The 27,987-nt window shown below is 45.7% G+C and overlaps 2 protein-coding genes and 1 long non-coding RNA gene across 8 annotated transcripts in view; 2 read left to right on the top strand and 1 right to left on the bottom strand.

The window, feature by feature from the left end:
• Window positions 1–17,354, top strand: part of RHOA (ras homolog family member A) — a 44,936-nt gene extending 27,582 nt beyond the window's left edge. For all 3 annotated transcript variants that reach the window (XM_053929247.2, XM_053929246.2, XM_053929245.1), the window contains 4 exons: window positions 9,540–9,697; window positions 13,334–13,454; window positions 15,157–15,287; window positions 16,104–17,354. In XM_053929247.2, coding sequence (XP_053785222.1) covers window positions 9,542–9,697; window positions 13,334–13,454; window positions 15,157–15,287; window positions 16,104–16,277 — 582 coding nt within the window. In that variant the 5' untranslated portion in view covers window positions 9,540–9,541 and the 3' untranslated portion in view covers window positions 16,278–17,354. The remainder of the gene's footprint in view (window positions 1–9,539; window positions 9,698–13,333; window positions 13,455–15,156; window positions 15,288–16,103) is intronic.
• LOC123480309 (uncharacterized) lies at window positions 17–27,955 on the bottom strand. Of its 4 annotated transcripts, XR_006656252.2 has the most exons (4): window positions 27,802–27,955; window positions 23,538–23,745; window positions 2,382–2,552; window positions 17–2,307 (listed from the first exon to the last, which is right to left on the bottom strand). It is a non-coding gene; the product is annotated as an uncharacterized lncRNA (long non-coding RNA). The 4 variants fall into 4 exon arrangements; XR_008427451.1 differs by having other exon boundaries at window positions 17–2,552; XR_006656251.2 differs by lacking the exon at window positions 2,382–2,552.
• GPX1 (glutathione peroxidase 1) lies at window positions 18,367–19,503 on the top strand. The gene is made up of 2 exons (XM_024565654.4): window positions 18,367–18,671; window positions 18,943–19,503. Exons 1-2 carry the CDS (start codon window positions 18,426–18,428, stop codon window positions 19,300–19,302), a joined length of 606 nt encoding a protein of 201 aa, XP_024421422.1. The 5' UTR covers window positions 18,367–18,425; the 3' UTR covers window positions 19,303–19,503.
• Window positions 27,956–27,987: the final 32 nt, after the last annotated feature.

The raw sequence follows: 27,987 nt of genomic DNA, 5'->3' as shown, positions 1-27,987 counted from the left end.
AGCTGGGGACCAAATCTACAGCCCTGGTGTGACTGGATGACACTCCAACCAACTGAGTCATCTGGCCAGTGTTCTCTTTTACTATAAATGCCCTACTACAACACCATTAGTTTCACTTCAGACACTTCTGGTTACCAACTGAGGGGGCCAGTTTCCCACACCAAGCAGTTCTGCAATTTATTGATACTCTCTGCCTGGAATTAGCATCCCACAGGTTAAGCTCAAGATTGCTCCACAGCTGCCCACTTCAGATGCCCATTGCAAGCCCATGTTGTTTACTTGTGCTTTTGACCGACTGGGTATAAATTTCAGGTCCACAACTCCCTCTTAGAGCGAGATTAAATTGCTAGAGCAGCTCACAGAACTAGGAAAATATTTTACTTTATTATCAGTTTATTATACACATATGGACAAACGTAGGTTTATAGTTGTGAATATGCAAGCCACAGTTTATTGTTTTTTGTTTGCTTGTTTGGCTAAAAGTAATTTTATTCAGAGTTTATTCTCGCATTGTTATTTATTGTATTATTAGACATACTGAACATATGGACAACTGTAAACCTACTTTTGTCTACCCCTTTAAAATGATATAACTTAGGGCCCTGGCTGGTGTGGCTCAGTGGATTGTCAGCCAGCAAACCGAAAGATTGCCAGTTCAGTTTCTGGTTGGCGCATGTGCCTTGGTTGCAGGCTGGGTCCCCAGCTGGGGGTGAGCAAGAGGCAGCCAATCATGTATCTCTACATTGATGTTTCTCTCCTCTTTCTCCCTCACTTCCCCTCTCTCTAAAAATAAATTTTAAAAATGTTTTTTTAAAAAAGTATATAACTCAGGAACAGCCAAATGCATAGGGCAAAATCTGTGGGAAGGGGCGCTGAACTTCATGCATCCTCTGGCTGTGCCACTCTCAGCACCTGCACGCGTCCACCAACCTGGAAGCTCTGTGAACCACTCGTTTGGTTTTTTGAAGATTTAATTACATGGGCACGATTAAGTCATTGGCCACTGGTGATTAATTCACTGCCAGCCCCTCTTATCCACCCAAGGTAGGGTGGCTGAAAGTTCTAACCCTCTAATCATGCGGTTGGTTCCCCTGGAACCAAACCCCTCTCCCCCACCTTTAGGGATATTTCAAAAGTCACCTCATTATTAGCTCAAGTGTGGTTGAAAAGAGTTTGTTATGAATAACAAACTACTTCTTTCACCTTGATGACCTTGGAGCTGTTTCAGGAACTGGAGCTCTTTAAGGACAAAGGACCAAAAATTATAACAAAATTTCTCCCATTGTTCAGATTGCTTAGGAAATTTCAAGTGTTTCAGGAGCTGCGTGCCAGGAACAGGGATGGAGACCAAATACATGTTCATTATAAATCATAATATAATTATACACATTAAAGTGGCAAATTTTATTATGTTATTACAGCGACTAAAAATTAGTAATGGAATATACTCCAAACCATTGAATTGTATACTTTTTCCCATCTTTATTGAGATTTAACATATGTTTGTGTACAAAGTATTGATATACTTATATATTGCAAAATGATTACCACCATAGCATAGCATTACATAATTCCATTTTTTGTGGCAAGAACATTTAAGATTTACTACTTTAGCAACTTGCAAGTGTATAATACAGTATTATTAACCATAATCACTATGCTGTACATTAAATCCCCTGAATTGTATACTTTATTAAATGAGTATGTTGTGTGGCATGTGAATTATATTTAAATAAAGCTTTTTTTAAAATAGGTTTGTGTGTGTGTGTACACACACTTGAATGGAACAGCTCTTTTGCGTGTTGCCACCCCGCCCCATGTGACCAGTTAGATGTCCTACACAGGTGTCAGTGGGCACAGGGTTTCCATGATAAGTATGCTGAGTAGACTTGGCTTAGTTTGTATCTTTACTGGCAGAAATTTAGACCAGTGGAGTTTGAGCGTGATTGACTTGTAGTCCTCTAGGGCAATGAGAAAATCCTTTGTTGTCTGTCTCTATTGCACAAGTTACATTTCAGCCACCTCCCTAAAAGCAGATGGCAGTTGTACCTTATGCCACAACAGTTTTTCAGCTTGAAAATTAATGTATTTTAATAATATACTGGCCTTACACTCAGTAAAATCTAGTAACTAAGCTTCTTTCCCCATTGGTGAAATGGGGATGAGTGATCATTTTACCGGCCTCTGGAAGTTCAGGATCAAATCAGTTCTTGGTCAGATATATGGGAAGTGCACGGTGATATCCAGCGTAGGGTGTCATGTGCCTTGGAAAGTGCTTCATCATCATTGCTAGCAGAGGAAGTCACCCTGAAAAGGCATTGCTCTGAGTACTCATGACCATGATAACCAGGGTTTGCACATCACAAAAAAGTCATTCTTACCCTCTGTCCCTGCTGCTGTTCCAGGGGAGGATGTTTGTTGTGGAAGGAAGTTGGTGGCTTCCAAAAGGGTGAGCTCTTGTCATTTGTTCTCAACACTATGCTTCTCAGTGGTAAGGCTAGTCCAATCCTCCTGAGTTCCAATTAAGAGCCCATCTTTGGTAAGTTTAGAGTCTTTGGATAAATAAAACAAAGGTTCCTGTTTGCTAATAGAAAACCTTAAATAACAGTAACAGTTTTTTATTGTAGTTTATGCTTTAACCACCAGATCATCGAATACCAGCCAAAGACATGTGGCATCATTAAGTTCACCCTATTACTGTAGCTTAAAGCATCAAGCATTCTAGACAGAAATGTTAGAAGGATATATTGCCTTTTGGTAGGTGTGGGTATCAGTAACTTTGAGAGTGAGATTATACAGGGAGGACTGTGGGCTTTTGTGTTGCTTGTAGAGTAGTAAATGTTTGTTATCAAGGCAAGGCGGGCTCCACATTCAGGTCTGGATCATCTTACTCATTTGTCATCATTATGGTTGATATTGAGAGGTTGCACAGCCACTAATGCTGAGTGTTTTACGTTCCAGAGAATTTTCCTGACCCCATAAATCAAAGGGCAGGGCTAGGCCCGATATACTTTGTATACCGTTCACCTAAGAACAGACATCTTTGTTGTGATGCTACCTGGCTCTCTGGCAGCATTTTATAGAGATGTTTTCAACTTTGAAGAATCTAACTACAGAACAGAGATGGTAGGAAGTATGTACTTAAAATTGGAGGCTTTTTTTTTTTCTTTTTTTTTGCCCTGGCTGGTGTGTCAGTGCACTGAGCTCCAGACTGTGAACCAAAGGGTCACAGGTTCAATTCCCAGTAAGGGCACATGTCTGGGTTGCAGGCCGGATCCCCAGTAGGGGGGGGTGTGAGAGGCAACCATGCATTGATGTTTCTCTCCTTCTCTCCCTCCCTTCTCCTCTCTAAAAATAAATAAATAAAATCTTTTTTAAAAAAATGGAGGCTTTTGAAAGGCAGATAGCAAGCATTATAGATGGTATATCAGATCTAAATTAGGGAAGCCATAATACTGAGGCTCCAAAAACATCCTTAGTAAGTCAGGCAAAAGTAGCTGCAGTCTGACATGCTTTGGTAGTCTGATTTTCCAAGGAATGTCGTTGAAATTCTATACTGTGTGTAGCACATACGCAGGTCCAGGGAGTATTTCATTCTGAAGTCTTTTTCAGTATTTTTGTGCTTGGCCCATGGTAGTTTGACTGGAATTTCAGTTTCTGATTCTTTACTGTCCTTTTTTTTTTTTTTCCAAGTATCCTATCATCAGCTAAGTCTTGTTTAAAAAAAAAAAAAAAAGTCATTGTTCCTAGAAAAGGTTGAGGGCCAAGGAGTCCGGGGGGGGGGGGGGGTTGTATTTTGGGGAAACATGCCCCTTTGGGCTTTGTTTACCTCTCTGTACATGGATCCCATTCAGCATGTCCTTGTTACATTAATGCAGAAGGGATTGGAGCTCCAAGTGGGATAGGCTGAGTCAGAGCGGTCCCGGTTCTGAAGGAATTTACACTTAGGAATGGGTGAATTAAGCACAAAGAAATGTAATTGCTACCTCTTTCATGTAGAGTAGGATGTCTAGTAAAAATGGTTAAATTGAGGTGTATAAAGGCCAAGAGAGGGTCCAAAACCCCACTTGGAGGTAACATCTGATTTTGGGGTGTGGATGGTGTAGGACCAGAAATGGGCTTTGGAACAAGCTTTGGATGGACAGGTGAAGTGTTATTTTCTAGGGAAAGGGAAGAAATTTTCAAGAAAGCATTGCTTTGAGTTGATGTGGAAGATTTACAGGCCAGTTAATGGTACCAGGTATGTGATAAGGAAGGGAGAGAAGGTGGGTGGGAAAAATCAGTTGCTGTTAGAGTTTTAGAAGACCTTAAAAGTAAGACTGGGGTGCTTGACCTAATTTTGGCATTGAGGACCTTCTTGAAGGCCTTTGAGCAAAGGTGTGATGGACTGAAGCTAGGAATGGAGAGTTTGCCTGCAGCAGGGAGGATAAAGGGGAAGTAAGGAGACCAGTTGGGTTTTTGCTTTTTTCCAGGTAGGCAGTAGTACATAGGACATTGACTGTGGGAGTGGGAAAGGGGTAGTGATGGAGACTTATGAAGGGGCAGAATTCCCCAGAACTTGACAGAAGTCATGCTGTGAAGAATGAAAAAAGTAAGAAAATCAATTAACCTCAGGGTTTCCACAGTGAGCTGTTATGTTAGGAGTGTAATTCTCATTTCACTACCAAGATAGAGGGAACTGGGAAGAGAAGATCTGACAGGTTTGGATGATGTTTTGGAGATGTTGAACTTGTGGTGTAAGTAGAGCACAGAGTAGAGGTGTGTCAGAAGTTTTGAGAATAGTGCTTGGATTGCAGAGATTTGGGAGTCACATGCATAGAAGTAGTGGTATTTGAAGAATTGAAATCTCTGGAGGTAGCAGTAGGAGAATGGGGGGTGGCAGCTTTGGAAGGAGTAATTATGTGTGGAGGCTGTAGTTGAGGAGATAGAAGAATTAGAAATCACGTGTTAGGAAACTCCAAGGAGAAGGGAGATAAAAGTAACAAAAAAATACCAAAGAGAATAAGGACTGGATGTTGTGCTGGTAGTCTCATTGGTGACTTTGGAGAGTTTCAGTAGAAGTTTGGGCAGAAGACAGATTGGAAGAATTAGAGCAAGTGAGTGGGTATGAAGCAGCAGAAATGTCTTTTTTTTTTTTTTTTTTTGAAACAGGCCAGAGAGAAGAAGGTAACTAGAGGAAAGCATGAATGTGCGAAGATTCATTGTTTTAAAATAGGGGCACCGTGGCCCTGGCTGGATAACTCAGTTGGTTAGAGTGTTGTCCTGATATGCCAAGGTTGTGGGTTCATTCTCTGGTCAGGCGCATACGAGAATAAACCAATGAATGCATAAATAAGTGGAACAGCAAATTGTGTGTGTGTGTGTGTGTGTGTGTGTGTCTAAAATCAATAAATAAAATAGAAGCGCCCTGCATTTTATAGTAGACTGCGGCCAGTAGAGGGAGAGATGAAGGGGATGTAGGATACCATAGGTGGCAATACTGTATGAATTGTAAGGTGCTAGAGGACCTGAGGTTAGACTTGGGCAGAAGGAAAAGACCCTGGTAGTAGTAACTGCTTTTTACTGAGTGCCTCCTATGATGTCAGGCCCCTTAAGACAGGGGTCCCCAATCTCTGGTCCTTGGCTTGCTAGGAACCAACCGGAGGTGAGCAGTCAGCAGTGGGCCTGAGCTCTACCTCCTGCCTGTGTCTTCTCCCCACCCCCATCCGTGGGAAAATTGTCTTCCACAAAACCAGTCCCTGGTGCCAGAAAGTTTGGGGACCACTGCCATAAGAGATGCTTGCTGAGATCTCCACATCCCCTAGAGGGCTATGGTGTGGGCGCCTGAGAGTCACCGAGCTACCTGTTCTGGTGTCTGTCGAGTACTAATTATAGGATTGCATGGGACACTGCATGTTGCCCCTCAGTTGCTTTTCTTGGGCACCATTTCTGTTTACATATGGGTGGAAAATAAATTGCAATATTGGTTGTCTTTCTCTGTTAACAGTAATTGCTTAATGTAGTTTGTTGAAGTTTGGTCCACAGGCAGAACACATTGTTTTTTAAGATTTAGGAAAAGATTGGTCTTATAATGGCAGAGAACATAACAGAGTAGGTATTTTCTGTGCTCTTTCAGGACCTTTTTACTTGAATGAGGGTGGCACAGTAATTTATACTAATTTGAACTTAGGAAAATTATGAATTTTTAAAAGAACATGCAGTCATTTGTGTACCATTACCGTTGACAAATAGGTATATTATAAACTGACTATTACTGGAAAAATAAACTATTCAAAGCCTTGAAGAGTTATTTCTGAATCTGAAATGAGCCTAGATATGTCACATCTGGCAGAGAGAGTTCAGTGTGATTTTCTTTCTCGAGCTGACAAGCCATGTACTTGGAAAGATACTGGAGAAAAAATTTTTCTGGGTCATTTTAGGAAGAAAACTGCAAGTTGTATTTTCTGATGTTTGTACTTTTCACTTCCTGTTAACAACTCTGGTTGTGTTGCCAGATTCCCAGCATCCCAGAAATCACCTTGTACTTGTAGGCTTTCATTTTCCTTTTGTCCTATAATCACTTGTAATTTCTGTTTTGCCAACAATGGAGGCTAAATGGTTTTACACATTTTCTGGACCAGATGTTCCCCAAGGAAAATTTCCTAGAGCCTTTTTGGTTGCTCTTTGGCATTTTCATTTTGTATGTCTTTAACCACATTAGAATGTGAGATTATTTCTTGAAAATTGAGTGCTGCCTAGGAAGGCTACTATTCAAAGTTGTCAGCCTTTTCTTGAACCAGGGAATTCCTGATGAATTACTTTGTTTGCACCCCATAAGGTCCTGACTAATTTTGGTCACAAACCTCAATACAAGTTAGGCCTGAGGAGATATATAAAGTTCAGTAGTACCTCAGTACTTGTTAATTCATTGTGGAACTCATGACGCATCTCAAGCAAGCACCGAGTGCTGAAACATTTTTTTCTCATCAAAATGTGACGAGTACCATGTTTGATGAGGTCTGAAGCCGACGAATACCAAGGTATGGCTGTATATAAAATCTTGACAGGAATGTGAGAGCATAAGAAAAACAGAAAATAGCTTATGAATCCTTTGAGGGTGCTGGCAGTCAGACTGAACATTGAGGAAGGACTTTTTAAGAGGTAAATTCATCTGTGTCTGTGCCTTGGATTATTTCATAGGAGACCAAAAATGAAGTATTCTATCTCCATTCTCATTAAAATTTTTTGTTTTATTTTTGGACTTAATACCTACTACATGACCATTAAGATACTAAACTTGATAAGGCTGCAAAGAAATTTAAGATTTGTGCTTGGCTCTGTGGTGATCTGCAGTCCGGTTGGAAGACAACAGCAAAGTGAAACAAGGGCACAAACTTGAGGCAGGTCCTGTACCCATTAAGAAGCCAAAGCAAAAATGGGGGGCCAGGGGGCGGATATAGGAGCTGAATGGGTGTGGCAAGTACTGGGCTGTACTTTAAATGGCTGATCTCAGTACAATAATACTGTTTTGATTGCATGTCCTGTTATTTAAGGAAGTATAATAACATTTCCCATTATGTATATGCTTATTATTGTGCTTTCATTATTATTATTATTCTCAATCCACTGCTTTTTTGCAAACAAATTAATTTTTTTTAATCACTAGATTATATTGTGGGTTTGGTTAAAGCTTTATAGTATATCTGTATACACTTTGGCACATGCACTGAAGTAGGTCACACTGCTGAGAACTCAAAAATGAGCGATGGCAGCACTGTCAGCCTCTTCCCATTGTGGAATCTTGTGCTTATGAGTTAATTTATATTAAATTTTAAAGTTAATTTCTTATGTTTTATAGACTTAAAAAAATGATTTTCTAATGTTTCCTTCGGTATGCCAGTGAATTGTTTTAGCCACTGCAGTTTGGGAAACATTCCCTTTAGACAGTGTGGTTCTCGTCATTGAGTATGTATTGTTGAGGATTAGTGTGACTATAGGTAAAAGAAAATATCACCTTCATCTGTACAGTTACTTATTTTTCATTCACATAAAAGAAGTGTGGAAGGTAGACAGTCTGGGGCTGAAATTGTGGCTTCCAGGATCATCTGGGATTCAAGCTCTTCTACCTTTTATCCCTCCAACTCCATTATGTGGCACTCATTTTCACATTCCAGTACGGCTGTTGAGAAAGCAGCCCTGACTCCAGGTTTAAGCAGCAGGAAAGAAGAAGGGCATGTAACTTCACACTAAGGAGGACTTCCTGGAAGTCCCAAAATACACTGCTGATAGTATCACATGGGCTAGAACTTTGTATATGGCCGTACCTAGGTGTAAGGGCAGCTGAGGACTGCAGTCTTCTGGCTGGGCAGCAGGTGCAGCTAAACATTAGAGTGCTGTTCTAAGAGGGAATGGTGGGAATTGGGATGGTTGACCATGTGATCTCCACCATGTGGAGAGAGCCTACATATGGGGGGGGGGGTAAAGTCTACAGTTGTATGCCATTTCACAGTTGTTTTGGAAAAATTTCATTATCCCCCAAAAAGACACCCCACTATTTCCTTTAGAAGTTATTGACTGTTCTTTTCTTCTCCCACCTGTTTCCCCTTAGGCAGCCACCAGTCTACTCTATTTTCTGTCCCTGCATTTGCCTGTTGTGGACATTCCGTGTAAATAGAAGCATACGATATGTGGTTCTTTGTGGCTAGCTTCTTTCACATATGTAAAATTTTCAGGGTTCATTCCATCCATGTTGATAACATGTTGTAGCATGTATCAGTACTTCCCCCCATCTTTATCACCAAATAGTATTTTATTGTGTGGATATAGCACATCTTCTTTCCATAAATCAGTTATTGGATGTTTGGGTTGTTTTCACTCTTTTACTGTGATGAATAATTAATGCTGGTGTGAAAATTTGTGTGCAAGGTGTGTGTGGGTATGTTTTTGTTTCTCTTGGGTAGATATTTAGGAGTAGAATTACTGGATCATATGAATTCATATTCTTTGCCTATTTTTAAATTGGATTATTTGTCTTTTTATTACTGGGCTTTTTATGTACTCTGAATCCAAATTGACCTCTTGACTGCAGCCTCAAAAGAGACCTTGAGCCAGACCACCACTTAAGCTTCTTTTTTGTTGTTGCTTTATAAAAGTTTTTTAGTGGATTCCATGGGACTTTCCATTTATAAGGTCTTAATACATCTGTGAATTGAGATATTTAACTTCCTTTCCATTTAACTTCCTTTCCATTATGTATGTCTTTTATTTCATTTTCTTACCTAATTGCCTCCAGTATCATATTGGATACAAGTGGCAGGAGTGGACATATTTGTCTTGTTCCTGATCCTGGGGAAAAGGTTTCAGTTTTTTACTGTTAAGTATAATGTTGGCTATATAGTTTTTGGTACAACTTTTTGTTGCCAAATGGAAAGGTTACACTAGCATTTTGTACTTGGGTATGCTAATAGAGTCTTGTGCCCCATGGTCACCAAAGTGTGTCATAGCCTGAAGCTATTATGGCTTCTTGTACAATCTAGATAATACTTTGTCTCATGTTTCAGTAATGGCTGCCATCCGGAAGAAATTGGTGATTGTTGGTGATGGAGCCTGTGGCAAGACTTGCTTGCTCATCGTTTTTAGCAAGGACCAGTTTCCAGAGGTGTATGTACCTACAGTGTTTGAGAACTATGTGGCAGATATTGAAGTGGATGGAAAGCAGGTGAGTACACTTTCCATAACAGCTGGTACTAATTTTGCATGTTAGGCCATTCATAGAGCCTGTAGAGAACTAGGCTTTTTTTTGTCTTTTCGGTACACAGTATAACAATAACAGAAATAATAGAATGAGAAATCCATTCTCATTCTACTATCTTAGCCCAACTTTGCTAATTTTTAACTGCTAGCATGTACACTTTGTCCATATACATGTATTTCATGTAGGGAAGCCTTAGTGTATGTGTGTGTGTGTGTGTGTGTGTGTGTGTATTATTATTATTATTTTAAATTTTTATTGTTATTCATTTACAGTTGTATGCCTTTTCTCCCCATCCCTATTTTTTATTTTTGAAACGAACTTTGTATAGATGGACTTTTTTTCATTCTGTCATAGTATTTCATGTGCTGAAATACGAGGTTTTACTAGGTTGAGAGGTCCTTATTTTGACTCTAAGAGAGTTTCACTGAGCTATACCATCAACAGTGTGACATTTAGACATCCTCAATTTAATTTTTAAAATATTTTTGACTTGAACATAAACAGGCTGCCACAGCTTATTCAATTACATCTTACTGGGAGGGAGGACAGTGTTTCCCTGTGTCCGTCCTGAAAGCCCACTGGCCAGACTGGGGCAGAACGCTTCTGGACTTCACGCGTGTGTTTGTAATCTTCTGTTCCCTGTTGTTGTCAAAATAATGTCTTATTAACATTCTGTACATCTTTTGAAGAGGAATAAAATTCCCAGTGCAAATGGGTCAGCTGAAAAGAAAACTAGAGCATGGGGCTCTTCTCCCACACACTCAGTCCTCTTGGGCATTCAGTCACGTCTGTGCTGCAGGCACCTGATCAGTTGGCTTCCATAATTCCATCTCCTTTGTCCCTTCTCATTTTCCTGCTTTACCTATTACCCCTTCCTGCCCATTGTTACTTAGCTCCCGTTTGTGGTACCATATGTGGAAAGCCCATTAGGCTAGCTGCTTAGAATTCTAGGGTACCTCATAGTTCTAGTATGTCCTGATAGTTCTGTGACCATGAGTAAGCCACCCAACCCTTGCATTGCCTTCATTTGAAAAGTGGTGTGAACCATTTAACAGATGACATCAGTGTTCTAAAGTAACTGAAAGCATTTGGAAGCACCAAAGCACTTTTCAAAATTGGGCTGAACTCAAAACCTCCTTTTACCGTTTGTTATCCACTTTTATCCAGTTGCAGTGCTGATCACAGTGATTGCTCTTGCACCATTAGGAACTGTGAGTCACCTTTCTGGTCAAAAATAGGAGGGGGAAATCCCAGTAAATACCAGACTGACAGAACTTTGTGTCCTGTCCTACAGGTGGTCCATCAGTGCAGTGTTGCCAGTTCAGCCTTGGTTCTCTGCATGGGTGCTTGGATACAGGTGTTTCTGTGGGCCTGGGAGACTGGTTTTATGTAGACACATGGCACGGTTGTGACAGATGGGGTGGAAATGTGCTGAGGTCTTTGCTCCTGCTGTCATATAACAGCCTTCTTGCCTAAGTTAGATTGCAGCACATACACAGAAAGGCCCTGTGGCTTCAGGGAAGCAGAGTCAGGTTGGTTGTTCAAACACCTAGTGGATGTGTAGTGCTGGTTTTATCCTGTCCCTCCCTCCAGCGAGAGCAGCTTTCAGTTGCTCCGTGTCTGTGGCCATCATCAGTTCAGAAAGTCTTTTCCACCTGTGATAGTACTTATGTTTTGGGACCAGTAATGGCTTTTCTGTCTTCTTTGAAGCATCATCTGTGCCTGGAGGTTTTAGAACAACCAGGATCTTACCGATAAGAAATTTAGGCACCTTGACTTAAAATCTCGAGAAATGTGTATTTTTGCTATGTATATTTTTCTTGCACTGCCAACTTTGGACATGCCTGACCCTGGCAAGATAGGGGAACCACCACTACCACCACCCCACCTTCAGCAGGGAGAGGAAACATTGAATTAAAGGTGTTGGGTCTGGAAGAGGATATCACAGCCTAGCTACCCACCTCAGAGCAGCTCAGTAGCCCTCACAGTGGGAGAGGGCACTGCAGGGGAATGTTCATGTAAGAGTATGTACTAACAGAGCTTTGGGGACCACCCAAGATTCTAGGTGATCATGGTCCCAGGAATAGGCCTACCAAAAAATGGAAAGGCCCATTCTGATATGAGACGGGCCTTTGGAAGCACTCTGGAACCATTTATCAGAAGTTAGTCAGGGTTGGAAGTGTCTGGCTGAATACCCGGGAAGGTTGGAGGGGCTGGGGGAGTGGGATGTGAATGAGCTATACCATTCTGAGGTCACACCAGTTGTGAGAATTGGGGATCATTATGTCCTAGATCCATACCAAGCTGATGGTGTGTTCATGATACAAAGTGCAGTGGGCCTTGTGGAGGTTGAGGATGGAAGAGACAATTAGCCCTTGACTTAGAAGAGAGAATGGTATTTAGAAGTTGAAATAAGGGCTGTGAGGTGCTAGGAGAAGAAGGGTATTTCTAGCATTAGAGGATGAGCTCCTTGGGCCCCAAAGGGCCTCTGAACAGAGGGTGTTAAAAATCCACGCTGGTAGAAAGAAGTCACAGGGCTGGCTGCAGTGCTGGGCAACATGGAAGGGGACCCGTGTCCAGAGCCCAGGCACCAATTTGCCCTCCTACCTGCGTGGTGCTTTTATGCAGACATCTTTTGAGCAGTAAAGGCAGAGCCAGAGGCCTTTCCTGTCAGTTCAAACCTAATACCCACCATGGTGTCTTTTCTCAGCCCACCAACTTGAATACATTCTGGTCTCCATTTTTCCACATTGGAGCAGAATGACGAGACAAAGTAGGCAAATGGTTGCAAAAGAATATATTAGGAAAAGTTACAGTCTCCTTTTTTCCACATCTTGCCTTGTACTTCTGGTAGAATGTCATTTACAGTTTGATTCCCCTCTTGTTCATCCACGGAATGTTTTTTATAATTAAATATTTCTTATAGGCTATAAAGTTATTTTTCTCTTGACATTTTGAATTATGCACCTTCCATTCTCATCTGTTTGTTTATAAAATTGCAATTTTGAGAAATTTCAACCTAAAACCATTTAAACACTGCTTCTCAGCCTTTTGGCTAAGATCAAGTGTAAAAAATTTTTTCTTAAAGATTTTATTTATCTTTAGAAAGAGAAAGAAACATCCATAGGTTGCCTCTCATACACCCCCAGCTGGGGGCCTGGCTGGCAACCCAGGCATGTACCCTGACCAGGAATCTAACCTGCAACCTTTTGGTTTGCAGGATGATGCCAGACCCCCTGAGCCAGTCAGGGCAAGTGTAAAACAATTTAAGTGCACTCCCCACCTTCAGACTTCATTCTAATAGAAGTGGAACACTCCTGTATTTTACTGTTTTGGACAATCTGCCATTTCACTTCACTATAATAAACATCCCCTTTTGAAACTGAGTAGTGGGATTAACCTTGCACTTTTTTTTTAATTGATATGAGAGAGAAACATTGATTTGTTGTTCCACTTCTTTTTGCACTCATTGGTTTGTTCTTGTATGTGCCTGACCAGGGATTGTACCCACCACCTTGGCATAGCGGGATGACGCTCTAACCAACTGAGATGCCTGGCTGGGGTAACCTTGCACGCTTGTCTTTATTTTTCCTATCACAGGTAGAGTTGGCTTTGTGGGACACAGCTGGGCAGGAAGATTATGATCGCTTGAGGCCCCTCTCCTACCCGGACACCGATGTTATACTGATGTGTTTCTCCATCGACAGCCCTGACAGTTTAGGTGCGTAGTCCTGCAGTCTCATGTTTGTGAGTGTCTGTGTGCTGGCCGAGACCTAGTTTCTCAGGTCCTTTCTGGGCATCAAGCAGACGGGAGCATTGGAGAAGGAACCATCAGTGGCCAGAGTTCTAGAGCCTTAGGATTGTAGAGCCTGGGCCCTGGGTCCTTTCAGCCTAGGTCTCTCGTGGCTGCCATGTGTCCACTTAATAAGTTGGCGGGTTCCAAATACAAAGCCCTCTCTCGTACTATGACTTAGGGAAGGCTTTCTTTGGTGCCCATACCATTTTTAGTACTTCACATGACCCTGCTGCCTCCCTACATCTAGACTGGTGACTTGCTGTTTCCTGGTAGGATTTTTAAAGCTCTATTTTAGCCCATTTCAAAGGTGTCTTAGCTAATAAAAAGATATTTGAACCTGAGCATTTCATTAGCTCAGTTGGCCACGTGTTTCAGTTCAGAAAAAGACTGAATAATGCTGACCTCACACTCTACAGAATAAGGCACCAAGGCCTTTGAAGTCAGAGAGTGAGCAGTTTACTTGTAAAAATGCAGTCTCAAATTACAATCACCATTTAAATGATCATCTTGCTAAGTACTTTGTAGCATTGACTCAGAATAACCCAGTGTAAGTTAGGTATTACTGTTTCCCCATTTTATAAAATCATCCCTGACACTGAAGGGCCCAAAGTGAGGGTGTGGGAGGTTGGACACAGGCCTCTTGTCCACCATGATGTACATACAACCCTACTAAATTAGTATGGTATTGAGAGAAAGCTGCAGCTGGTTATCATTATTTTTTAAGATGTATTTACTTTTAGCCCTGACTGGTGTGGCTCAGTGGATTGAGTGCAAACTGAAAGGTTGGTTTGATTCCCAGTCAGGGCACATGCCTGGGTTGTGGGCCAGGTCCCATTTGGGGGCATGAAAGAGGCAACTGGTCAGTGTCTCTCCCTCTTTCTCCCTCCCTTCTCATCTCTCTACAAATAAATAAAATCTTTAAAAAATTTTTTTGAACATCAGATGCAAAAGCAAAAATTCATATGGATATTTCTTTAAAAAAGATTTATTTATTTTTAGAGGGAGGGGAGGGAGGAAGAGGGAGAGACATTGACACACCCCAACTGGGGACTGAACCTGCAACCCAGGCATGTGCCCTGACCAGGAATCGAACCAGTGACCTTTCAATTTGCAGGATGACACCCAACCTACTGAGCTATGCCAGTCATCACTCATTTTCAAAACTCTTGAGACATTTGAAATACCTGTAACCCACAGGGTTGGGGTCATGCTGGGGGTCCATGAGCAAGGTGTAGAGAGAACGTGTGGACTCTGGGCCAGCTGCAGCCCCAGAATGGGGATATGACAGTGATGGCCCGTGGGGAGCCTCCCTTTGTGGGGCAGGTAGCACCACAGTGGAGTAACTCTGTGTTCTGGATCCTTTGCTGCTCCAGAGTCTTTACCTGGGCCCCACCCTTGCAGGAGCTGCACTCCTTGGTGGGACTGAGAAAGACCAGTGGTGATTCTTTGCATAAGGGAAGAGTGTTAGATTTTTGCCTCTTTCCATAATTTTAAAACTAGTGAGATTTCATTAAATGTCCAGCATACTTCTGAAGTAGTTTCTCTGCAATTTAATTCTCTGCTCTTGGAGATTCTTCAAGATAGAATTTTATATATCCCCAAATTATGTGCATTTCACTATTTTCAGAAAACATCCCAGAAAAGTGGACTCCGGAAGTCAAGCATTTCTGTCCCAACGTACCCATCATCTTGGTTGGGAACAAGAAGGATCTTCGGAATGATGAGCACACAAGGAGGGAGCTAGCCAAGATGAAGCAGGCATGGTCTGGGGCAGGGCTCTGTCTTGTAGCATCCTTGAACCTGAGGACCCAAGCTTGGAGATTCAGGGAGCCGAACGGGAAGCCTTTGTCCTTCTGGCCCTCACTGACTGGGGTCTAGTCATAGGAGACGGAACCTCCCCTGTCACCAAGGAGTGCCTGCCTTAGGAGGGACCATCACAACAGTACTTAATTCTTCAAATGCAGTAACTTGATTAGGTTCTGGATTTCCCTCTTCAGTTATTACCTTGGTATATGTGAAGCCAAAAAATTGGTGGCACCTGCGGGATTAGGAATTTCTGAGGGCAGGGAGTCCAGGCAAAGAGCCCTGGTGCCTTTATAAAAATGATGATGGAGTTGGCATCTTGGCTTCAGTGAAGCCAAGTAGCCCAATGGCAGGGCTTCCCCACTGCAGGAGGAGAGCTTTGAGGTCTTCAGCCCAGGTTCTCACACTGAGATTTCTTTGAATGTCAAGGTCAGAATCTTTTTCCTTCCATGGGCATTCAGTCCTCTGAAGCTAACAACTATAGGAAGACTGAAGGGCTTACCCAGGATCAACAGCTTGAGTAATTTTGCCTTTCATTCCCTCCTTAACTCTTCAGGTCTTCTCTGGCCTCTCTTTTCCCAGAGAAGAGCTCATAGAGAGGGGCATTATATTGGGGTGGCATCACTGCATTATGAGCTTCATAGACAGGATTCAAATCTGGGGGGTATGGTAGCTTTTAAAAGAAGTCTTTTAGCTGAATTTTAATACTGTACAACCACTCCCTATATGTATGTAGCACTGTTACTGAAAGTACTCTTCTTTCTTTGCTAGGAGCCAGTAAAACCGGAAGAAGGCAGAGATATGGCAAACAGGATTGGCGCTTTTGGGTACATGGAGTGTTCAGCAAAGACCAAAGATGGAGTGAGGGAGGTTTTTGAAATGGCCACGAGAGCTGCTCTGCAAGCCAGACGTGGGAAGAAAAAATCTGGGTGCCTTGTCTTGTGAAACCCTGCTGCAAGCACAACCCTCATGCGGTTAATTTTGAAGTGCTGTTTATTAATCTTAGTGTATGATTACTGGCCTTTTTCATTTATCTATAATTTACCTAAGATTACAAATCAGAAGTCATCTTGCTACCAGTATTTAGAAGCCAACCATGATTATTAATGATGTCCTACCCACCTGACCCGCCGGGGTCCTTCTGACACCGCTCTAATAGCCCTCCTCTGCACTCCCACCTGATACACCAGGCGCTAATTCAAGGAATTTCTTAACTTCTTGCTTCTTTCTAGAAAGAGAAAACGGTAACTTTTGTGAATTAGGCTGTAACTACTTCATAACTAACATGGCTTGCCTGTTATCTGTCAGCTGCAAGGTACTCTGGTGAGTCACCACTTCAGAACTTTCCTCCTGAACAGATTTCATTGGCATAGCTCTGGAGTGGGCATCCAGTTCTTTCAAAATGTGCTCAGCCAGAGAGGCCCAAGTCCGTGCAGCTGTGGCAAAGTTACAGTTCTGTGGTTTCATGTTAGTTACCTTATAGTTACTGTGTAATTAGTGCCACTTAATGTATGTTACCAAAAAATAAATATATCTACCCCTGACTAGATGTAGTATTTTTTGTATAATTGGATTTCCTAATACTGATATTTGTCATCCCCCACAGAAAGTGTATTGGTTTTTTTAAAAAGAAAGTGTATTTGAAAATAAAGTCAGATGGAAAATTCATTTTTAAAATTCCCGCTTTGTCAGTTTCTCTGATAAAAGATGGCCATATCCCCTGTTTTCAGCCCCACATACGCTAGGACTGCCCCTACCCAGAGCTGGGCTAAGTGAATAGGAATTTGGTTGCATGCCTGAGGCACTGAGACACTTCGAGGGCAGCATAAGCTGTCTCACCGCGCGGCAGGGTCTGGCTCTAGTTCACAGTGCTCTTTCTCCTCACTGTATCCAGGTTCCTTCCAGGAGGGGCCACCAGTTCTCTTGGGTGGCCCTCGGTTTCTCTCTTCTCTCCAGCTGACTAAACTTTTTTTCTGTACCAATTAATTTTTCCAACTAATAGAATAAAGGCAGTTTTCTAAACTTCCTGTATTCTGGTGTTTAATGTGTTACTCTCTCCATGGCTGGGAGGATGGACTTTGCCTTCAGGGCACTAAGTATCAGCTTGCCTACCACCCCCTTTTCCAATGGGGCACTAACTTGGCTCCTTCCAAGAACATGGAAACAATTATCTTGAGTCATATTCAAGTTCAGAGTGGGATGGGGTGGGGCATGCAGCCTACTGAGGAGACATGGGGATACTCATTCTCGAAGCAGTCACATTTCTTCACAAATCAGAGTGTGACACTGTTTTCTCATTCTGTGTCCATTTTCAATGTCTTTTACTTCTAGGTCTGAGGTCCAGATGAAGTTGATTAGGCATGAGGGTGGCCTAAAAGCAGCAGGGTCCACTCTAAGACGTGGGGAAGTGCGGTGCGGCAGTGCCTTGGGTCCAGGGAGGAGGGTGGTAAAAGGGGGAGGGAGACCAGAGGCCTGGATACAGGCATGCTCCAGAGAGCCCCAGAATGCAGGGAAATGAGTTAGAGCTGGCCTTGGGGACTGAGCCCTGGCTGTTCCTGGCATTGCCCTCCCTTCTATTTAACCTTAAAACCACGGAAGGAGCCTCATTGCAGAGAGAACTTGCCTCGGCAAGTGCTGCCACTGCACCATCACCGCAAGTCACAACTTGCTTGCAGTCTGCCACAATAGGGCACGTATTGCAAGGACAGTTGACGTGGCATAGGCTGGAAGGGTGTGTGGCCAGGAGCAGCGCACGGTGCTGTCTCGTCTTGCAGGGATCTAGCCCCTAACAAGAACCTTTGAGGCCTTGGACCGCTTGGCGGTCGGGGTAAGGGGCGGCCACAGCAGTGTCGTTACTGCGCTGTGCTTCCTGAGCCGGATCTGGGCGGTGTCCGCATCCGGCCAGGTCGCACCCTCCTGCCTCGCTGGTCACCCGCCCAGACAGGCCGGATGAGGCGGGACTCAGGGGGTGGAGCTGCCGGAAAAGTGCCTGTGCCACGTGATGTTATCGTCTGCCTATTAAAAGGAGGCGCAGCCCAGGAACCTTGGTAATCCTGTCCCCAGCGCTCCCTTGTGTCCACCTGTGCTCACGCCATGTGTGCTGCTCAGGTGGCGGCGGGTGCCGCGCGGTCTGTGTACGCCTTCTCCGCGTGCCCGCTGACCGGCGGGGAGCCGGTGAGCCTGGGCACCCTGCGGGGCAAGGTGCTGCTCATTGAGAATGTGGCCTCGCTCTGAGGCACGACGGTCCGGGACTACACCCAAATGAACGAGCTGCAGCAGCGCTTTGGACCCCGGGGCCTGGTCGTGCTCGGCTTCCCGTGCAACCAGTTCGGGCATCAGGTGCGCCGGGCGGAGCGGGATCGGGGTGGTAGTGTCTCGTGGGTGGCCGTGCGGTCGCTGGCCCCGCAGCCTCAGGTCCTGGGTGTGGAGAGGCCGCCGCAGGCCCTCTTTCCTCCGGTGCTCGTCCAGGCTGGGTTCAGTCCTCCCCCACACACACCTGGGGTTGTGCAAGAAGGGCAAAGAGCCTGGTGAGTCATCCAAAACCCCCTCGTTTGCGGTCAGAAGGTTTTTCCTCAAGGGTATGGTTCCCAGCTGCTCTTCCCTCCCGCAGGAGAACGCCAAGAACGAAGAGATCCTGAATTCCCTCAAGTATGTCAGACCTGGTGGCGGGTTCGAGCCCAACTTCACGCTATTCGAGAAGTGCGAGGTAAACGGCAAGCAGGCACACCCGCTCTTCGTCTTCTTGCGGGAGGCGCTGCCAGCACCCTGTGACGACGCCACTGCGCTCATGACCGACCCCAAGTTCATCACGTGGTCCCCGGTATGCCGCAACGACATCGCCTGGAATTTCGAGAAGTTCCTGGTGGGCCCGGACGGCGTGCCTGTGCGCAGGTACAGCCGCCGCTTCCCGACCATTGACATCGAGCCCGACATTGAAGCCCTGCTGACCAAGGGGTCCAGCAGCGCCTAGGGCGCCCCTGCTAGCCCTGCTGCTTGACAGTCACAGCGCTGCCCTCTGGAGATTTCATCCATGAAGGTGTTTCCTCTAAACCCGATGGGGGAATGCCTGATGTCCGGGAAAATCCCCCCAGATGGGCCCTGGTCTGTCCACCCTAGCCTCCCCCTCCTACACCCAAGGCTTCTCACAATAAATTTTCCAGTGTCACCAGAATTGTGTGTGTGTCTTGGGTCAGTGTCCCCACCTTTCCCTATTAAACTCATTGTCATAGGGCTGGGAGCTGGAACGCCCCCACTCCTGGCCAAGACTGAACTTCTCGTTTTCTCTGGTGTGTGGGAGCCACTCTCTCCTATGGGCAGCCCAGCTCCTGTCTCAGTGTTTCTCCCTCTCCCAGAACATGCAATAGGGCCATCCCAGGGCCCCGTTAGAAGGGAGAGTCCTTACTTCAGAAAGAGGGAGATGAGTCAGGGCCGACTTCCTAACCCCAGTAGTAGGCGTCTCCTTTCTGAGTATTTGCTGGATATGAAATGACCTTCATACAAAAAAAGACCAGGGGCTCCCACTCAGAGTCTGGCTTTTCCAAGTGTTAGGCCCACACCTACTGAACACAGTTGGGAGCTCATGCAACATTACAAATCCTTTGCCCATTATTTTGCCTCATCTTTGCATACTGCTTCCTGGCACTTACACCTGCTCTGATGCTGTCCTTACTGGTTGCTGCTTCTCATGTATTCAGAGTGAGAAGAGTATACAACTGGCCCTCTGACCGCACCCTGCCTGGCGTGTGGCAGTGGCAAATGCTGAGTCAGGCCCAGGGTAGGAACACATCTTGGAGCCAGCTGCTGTTTCTGAGGTGTGGCTCAGGTCCCACCTCTCCATCTACTGGTCCTGCTGTCGGTAATCTTCTTGTGCAAACCTGGAACCATGTCCTATCACGGTGTGAGAGATTCTTCAGGGCTTGGATACAGCATCTGCTTGGGCAGACAAGGACCCGTATACGTGCTGGCAGGGTCCTGGTATGCATGCTCAAATTGGTGGTTTAAGTCTCTTCTGTGACTGAGCCAGCTCTCAGAACTTTTCCTTCAGCCCGCATTGGGAATCTTTGCTGCAGCCTTGCCCCTCTTGTCCGCCCTTAGGTCATTAAGGGGGTGAAGGGGCTTCAGTTATGGCTCTCCTTTATCTGAACTCCTACACAGGCCCACCTCTCTCTTAACTACAAGGCCTCTCACTCCAGCTCTTCTAAAGAATTTATTTTCACAGGGAGAAGGAAGAGAAATATTGATGGGTTGTCTCTCAAACATACCCCAACTGGGGACCTGGCCCACAGCCCAGGCATGTGCCCTGACTGGGAATTGAACTGGTGACCTTTCTGTACACGGGCCAGTGCTCAACCCACAGACCTGCATGCACCAGCTAGAGCTCCACCTCAGCTTTTGAGTCCCCTTTGAGGTGAGCAAGGCAGTGCTGTCTGTTCTCCCTTTGGATCCCACCCTACCTGCCAGGAGTCTCAACTGCATCTGTGACTGGTCAGCTTCCCTGCAGGGTGACAGCCTAGAAGGTGGACTGGGGCTGGAAAACCCAGAGCCCACAGGGCCTGGCATATGACATGAATCAGCAAATGTTTCTCAATATAAAGGGAAGAAATTTCCACTCACACAGGGCCAGGGCTTTTTGATCATTTGTGGCCTTCAAATCCGATTCCTGAAATGGAGAACAGCAACCTATCTGGTGTATCTGGGTACACCCAGGCCACCTGTGACCTCCTACACTCCACATCTCCCCTAAAAGCCCTCTGCCCCCTGACTGTACCATCATCCTTTAGTCTTGTGCCAAGGGCTCTGCTGGGTGCCAAGGACACAGTCCTTAGGCAGGCAGAAAGACTACATAGTTAGTAAAAGCATGTTTAGTTCTATGAGGTAGTACAGGGAGCGTTGAGGGCCTGGCCCGGTAGGGAGGGTCATGCTTGCCTTCTGGAGGAAACAGCAGTGAAGCTGAAGACAGGTCCAGAAGCAGCTGGCCGAGGAACAAGCTGATGGAGTGAGCAGCGTGTAAGGGCCCAAAGGTGGCCACAGGAGCAGGCTAGGGGAGGGGGATGTGTTCGGATTCAGAGGTGGTGCGTAAGACATCTAGATGGCACTATTCAGGCAGGTGGTTACAGTTACAAGAGACTCTGAAAGGAGTATGGATTGGAGACAAAGGTGTAGCCTAGGGAACAGTTAATTAGCCACTGGAGAGGATGAGATTACTTGGGGAAAGTGGCAAGAAAATGATCAGGGGGTGTGGGCCTCAGGCCTATGGATTCACAATCTTTCCAGGTCAAGTGGCAGAGGGGCATAGCTGGGAGGATCATGGCTGGGAGGGTGTCAAGGAACCGAGGGAAGGGATATTCCGTAAAGAACGTTCAGCTGGGCCAAGTGTAGTTTCAGGGGGCAGCTGGAGCAAAGCCAGAGAGCCAAGTGCCATGAAGTACCAGGTCCTACTCCAAGAGCCAAACATACAGCACTCGAGAACCATCCAAGTACGCTCTGGCTGGTGTCACTCAGCGGACTGAGCCCCAGCCTGAGGATTCAAAGGTCGCCAGTTGGACTTCCAGTCAGGGCATGTGCCTGGCTTGCAGGCCAGGTCGTGAGGATGGCAACAGATCGATGTTTCCCATACTCGTCCTCTCCTTCCCTCTTTCTGTCACCTAGGTTCTTGTTAAACCTGTGCTCCTCCAGAGATGCTGACCAAGATATTCTGTGAAAGGCTTGAGGAGAGACTTCCTGCTCAAACCCTGCCCCTCCCTGTGCAGTGGCCCAAGCCACACAGTCTGCTGAGGCCCCAAGACAGCAACCAGGGCTTTCCAAACTGACTCCACCTCTTTCCCACAGGCCGCCTAGTGATTCATCCCTCCTCACCCACTGTTTCTCCCTCTGGCTTTAAGCCTTGGGCTACCAGGGAAGGGAACTTCGCAGTTTCCTGTGTGGCTGACCCTGGCTGGTGAGTATCCTGCTCAGACTTCAAGCTGCCTGTCTCCCTTAATTGAAAGTCCTCTCCAACTCTCTCCTCTTCAGGAAGACTCAGATAAGTAAAGCCAGTGAACACTTCACCTCCGTCCCCAAGAAGGTGGACGTTTCCCCTCAGCACACAAGCACACACACTCCTACACATAACATTCTTTATCATTCAACCACCGGTACCCACCCCAACCCCTTGTGATTCAGCAGCTCAAACAAACAACTAAAGTCAAAGAATCCCGGCGGGGGGGGGGGGGGGGGGGCGGGGGTGGTGGGGGGCGGCGCTGCCTTTGGTAGAAGTGGCAACAGGACATTTTTGATCTGGGAGGACTCAGCAGCCCTCAGGCCACAGGTATAAATGGGATGGGCCCTGCTATTGTTCACCTATGTTCAGAAACTTGCATTTAGGTCTTCTTCTAGAAATGCTATTTGTTTTTTGTTTTACCTTTGTTTTTCTCTTTTTTTAAACATAAAATCTGCTACAGTTATGTATATTAAGTCATGATATATAATATTTTTATATTTTTATAATTGTTTTTGTTAATTATACCTCAATTTTTTAAAATCTGATAAAATTTGGTCAGGCACTTCTTGCACAATTAGCCCTTTATCAGATGACTTGCTTATTCTGTCGCAATGCAGTTTCAAAAACAATATTTAAAGCAAAATTCTTTTTTTTTTTTTTTCAAAAAAATTTTTTTCGCCCTGGCTGATGTGGCTCAGGGGACTGAGTGCCAGCCTGTGAACCGAAAGGTCCCCAGTCTGACTCCCAGTCAGGGCACACGCCTGGGCTGCAGGCCAGGCCCCCAGTGGGGGGCGCGCCAGAAGCAACCGATGGAGGGATCTCTAGCACATCGATTTTCCTCTCCTTCTCTTTCCCCCTGCCTTCCCCTTGCTCTAAAAATAAATAAATAAAATATTTTCAAAATTTATTTTAAAAGACTTTTAATTTATTTATCTAGACCTTTTGGTTCATAGGCCAGCACTCAGTCCACTGAGCCACACCCGCCAGGGCTACAGCAAGATTCTTGTCAGAGAAGCATTCACGGCCTGATCAGCCTAAGAAAGCATGTAAGTTTTGACAGTACTGAAAAAAATACTGGCTAAAAAGTGTCCTAGGAGGACACAGCATGGATTTTTAAAGAATGAGCAGAGATTCCGGTCAGAGTACTTTGAATTTGGAAGGGTTTTTTTGTTATTACAATCACCAAAGAGGCTGGCAGAAAGTGCTTTCACTGAGGTGCCACATACCTGGGATGGCACTGAAAAAACCTGCTCCAGCGGGTCATCCAGTTACTGACACAGGCCTCCTCCCATCAGGCACTGCCAGGTGGGCGGCTCGGGCGCAGAAGTGAGTTCTGGCTCCATTAGTGAGGTCTCACCAGTCTGCCTCCCGGCTCTGGGAGTAACAGAGAAGCAAACTCCGAGCTTTGACCTCCCCAAGAACTGAACTCCAGACCTGTCATGTGACAAAAGAAAAACAAAAATCACCAGTCAGGCCCCAGCCGGGTGGCTCAGTTGGTTGCAGCGTCATCCCTTACACTGCAAATGTTGAGGGTCTGATCCTTGGGTCATGGCACGTGCAGAAGGCAATGGATCGATGTTTCTTTCTCTCTCCCCCTTCCTCTTTCTAAAATCAGTAATAAAATATATCCTTGGGTGAGTATTAAAACAAATCAGCTAGGTAGGCCACTTGTTGGTATTTTGTTAGTGGCACTCAGAAGCACAAAATTGACAGGACATGATAGTGAGGTGGTGGGCATGGGCACAGCAGCCCGTATCCATCACTCGTCCTGCAGACAGAGCCCCACCGCCTGCACCCTTCCCAGGCCCAGCGGAGCTGCGGCCAGCAAGGCCAGGGTAGGAGGCCACACATAGGCTCACTTAGTCCAAACACCTGGAGTCTGAGTAGTATCCAGGGGCAGCTCACCTTGGGTGGTGGTGTCCTCCAGGGCTGCAGGCCTCCCAGCTTCATAGGAGTCTCCCTATCGAGGATGCACCTGTTACCCCACCTTCCTCTGTCCCAGGCATGTGATCATTCCTGTGTACAAGTGTGAATCTAAAGAAGCCCTGGTCCCTCGAGCATTCCTTTGCAGATTCACCATGCATCCCCAAAGGCTGGGGGACATTAAGCATGCCTCTGCCCCTGACACTGGTTGCTTATGTTTCCTTCCTAGAGAAGTGTCTGCAGCTTCACCCTCCATGTTCCTGCAGCACTTTTATCACACAACACCAGACATAATCATTGCACGTGACAACGTCTTCCCCAACCACACTGGCTGTGAACCCCTGGAGGACAGGGACTGCGAGCACATATTAGATGATTAGTCCAATGAAAAAATAACCAGTCTCTACACAATTCTTTCATCCATTCATCCAAGAAATGTTTACTGAGAATTGCTCTGTGCAAAGGGTGAACAACACGCACAATTAACACTTAAATACTTGTTTATGGTTAAGACACTGATAGTCATAGAATCAGAGGAGAAAGAGAAGACACCTGGGCCCAGGGTGCCACACTCTTCCCGTCCAATCAGGGCTGGCTATCGACAGTGGCGTGACCAGGATGGAAGGTGTCCAACAGCATGAGTCTCCAAGGTAGGAAAGGTGGTCCTACTTCTTCTTTGAGATTCCTTCAGGTTTCTGCCTCTGTCACCTTCCCCAATAACCTAACCCTTATATAGCAGAAGTTAAAAGGTCACGGATGGGACCTTTAGTTTGTTTAAAATGGACTTCTAGAGTTTTTCAACTTTCTTGCAGTCCCCTGGACACATTAAGGAAGCACAGACAAGAAAAATATTTCTCTCCCGATGTCACCTCTAATCAAAAGGTGCCCAGTATTTGTGAGTACTGCCACATGTGCTTGGTGCTGCCAGTTAGGTGTAGAGCAAGTCATGGCACCTGACAAGCCAAGCCAAGAACTTTTATGACTTGGAACCAAATAAAGCTTAAAGTTCACACAACCAGATACTACAAACTCTCAAGTATCAATAGATCTGCACAGATCAAGATCAACCAGTACCTGACCAATCAGCCAGGCCTCTTCCCTACAGCTCCTTCCTGCTTTCCTTCCTGTTTTTGTGGCCCAAGTTTCCATGGCAACAAGTGGGTGGTTCTGTTCTGGAGCTTGGTCATGTGGCCAAGTGAGTGCTACTTGGGCCTAGTCTCTCCCTTGCAAATGGCCCAAAGGAGAACACTGCCCTGGGGCTAGGGTGTCTCCTGGGATGAATCACTCAACTCACTTCCTCTGAAATTTATGGGGTCACTCCCACAATGGCTGGAACACACAGGCAGATGTTCATTGTTACTAGTTCTCAGTTTGTAACATTTTAATCAAACTCACTTAAAAAGTTTTAAAGCTTTGGAAATGATGATGAATCTATCTTCTGTCTATGAAACTTCACTTTATTCCTTCCACTTTAACTACTGGCACTGTGCAACTTGAAATTTTAGGAAATACCTATAATCACTGCACTATTTAAAAGAAAAGATTTTGGAAGGGAGAGAGACATCAATGTGTGGTTGCCTCTCAGGTGCCTCTCAGGGGACCTGGCCCACAACCTAGGCATGTGCCCTAACCTGGAATCGAACCAGCGACCCTCTGGTTCTTAGGCCGGCACTCAGTTCACTGAGCCACACCAGCCAGGGCATCACTGCAACGTTTTTATACAGCAATTTAACAGCACTACAGAGATCCAGGTATAAGATTTTCCCTAGTTTTCATTTTCATAATTAGGCTTTGTCCTCCTTTCTAGTGGTGCCGAGGACTTGTCCTACTTCCTTAAGACTCTGACCCATGCCATAAATGGTACGGGAGAAGCTGCTAAAAAAAGAAGAGGGAAGCAGATATCCTCTAATGTAGGTTCTGAAACAATTTCGGTTACCCAACTTTCTTTTTCCATAAATATCAGGGCTGAAGGTAGTGTTTCTTGTTTGATAACATTTTTAACAGTTTCAAAGAACTTTCACAAAAGGGCACACACATTGTTGTCAGGGTTGGCTCCGCAGATACAGGACTTTCATCAGTGATAACTCTCATCTGCAGGACACCAATTGCTATGTGGTTATTGAAGGCAGTTTTAATTCCAAAATTTACTTCCCCCTGTTATCTACCCAAGTGTGAAGTGGCCTCTGTTACCAGATGGTGCATAATGGATGTCCCAGGGAGTAGAAATTAATTGCAATTAGCCATAACTCAGCATAAAAATAGTAAACCTGTTCAAATGACCAACACACCTTTCCCAGGCCAGCTCTCCCTTCTCTACCTCCGACGCTGAACACAGCTCATCTTTCTCCTCTCCTCCCCTGTACCCACCTCTTCAGGGAAAGGTTCCTCCTGAGCCTCTGGGCTGCACCACATTGGGTGTAAAGTGCCCTCAGCCATTTCATCTGGACTCCAAAACACAGTACCTGTGGCCATTTAAGACAGGACGTGTAGATCTAGAAAGTTGTAGATCTCAGACTCTCTCAATAGTCTGAGCCCAGCTCAATGGGCTATTTCCTCATCCTTGAATCCTGCATGGCTTATTCCTGAAATTCTGATCCCCTCCTGTAACAGGTACACCGTCATTTCTATGCTTTCTTCAAGACCACACTCAAATGCTACTCAAGTCAAAAGATCCCTTTCATAGCTCCAGGTCTACATACCGTCTTTGGTTCACCCCTTTAAATAGCACTTGCCATAGCACTGCTGGGCGGCTGGAAGTATTTGTGTATCTCTCCTCTGCTATTAGATTGTGTAAGGGCAGGTACTGGGTCTTATTTATCTCGTTTTTCTCTGAGGACAGGAACTACTAGACAAGTGAATGGAGGACTCATGTTGGCCAACCGTCTGGCCTCCGCCTTGCTCTGGGTTTACATCGCCCTCCAAGAGAAGGGCTGTTTTTGTGTGCAGGGTCGAGCGGAAAACAGTGTTCGGGACACTGTGCTTGTTGCAGCACCTTAAGAAGCGTGGACACTGAAGGTGGAGAACACACCTGGACCTCTCCTGATCTTCCCCCGTTGCTATCACCCCTGTGTGGCTGCTGACCCTCTGACACAGGCAAGTAGCTAGCTCAGTGTGGAGGGCTTGTGGAGCTTGCGGGTGTAGTCTGAAACCGCCCCTAGTGTGGAGGACCCGAGAGGCCTAAGGAGCTGGCCACTCCAGACTGGTAGGTGGCAGAGGATTTACATAGGAAGCCTGTCTTGGGGAGTCGGAAAAACTGATCTCCTACCTGCCCACCAGAATCTTGAAAGTTTATAGAGGCTTTAAACTACGTCACGAATACCGTCCGGGTTTCAACACCGCATTACTATCTCAAAACTGCGTCCTTGGGCACTTCTAGCGCACGAGGGCAAGCGGAACGCACACTCCACGGATCAGGGGAAGGTGGGTTGGGATTCCGGTTGCCCGGGTCCAACTCGCGGGGCAACCGGACATCAGGTCCTCTCAATGAACTCCTCCAACTGAGGAGTCGTGGGACCTGCAGTGTGACTCCTTGAGAAAGCGAGGCTGGAGAGAGAAAGGAGGACCTACCCCCTTCGGAGCGGACTGCACGGTGGGAGGAAGCGGCCGCTCCTGCCCCGCGGCCCGCCCCCTCTTCCGGCTCCCTTCCCTCCACGGCGCACTCGCGGGAGAGGCGGTGCGTGGGGCGGGCAGAGCAGGCGGAGGCAGGCCGGCGCTCGAGGCCGCGGCGCCAGGTGGGGCTTGGGCACGCGCGCG

Source organism: Desmodus rotundus, chromosome 8 (assembly GCF_022682495.2).
Source record: "Desmodus rotundus isolate HL8 chromosome 8, HLdesRot8A.1, whole genome shotgun sequence".
Taxonomy (NCBI): domain Eukaryota; kingdom Metazoa; phylum Chordata; class Mammalia; order Chiroptera; family Phyllostomidae; genus Desmodus; species Desmodus rotundus.
Note: the sequence above shows the minus strand (reverse complement) of the source record. Positions and strands in the feature narration are given on the sequence as shown.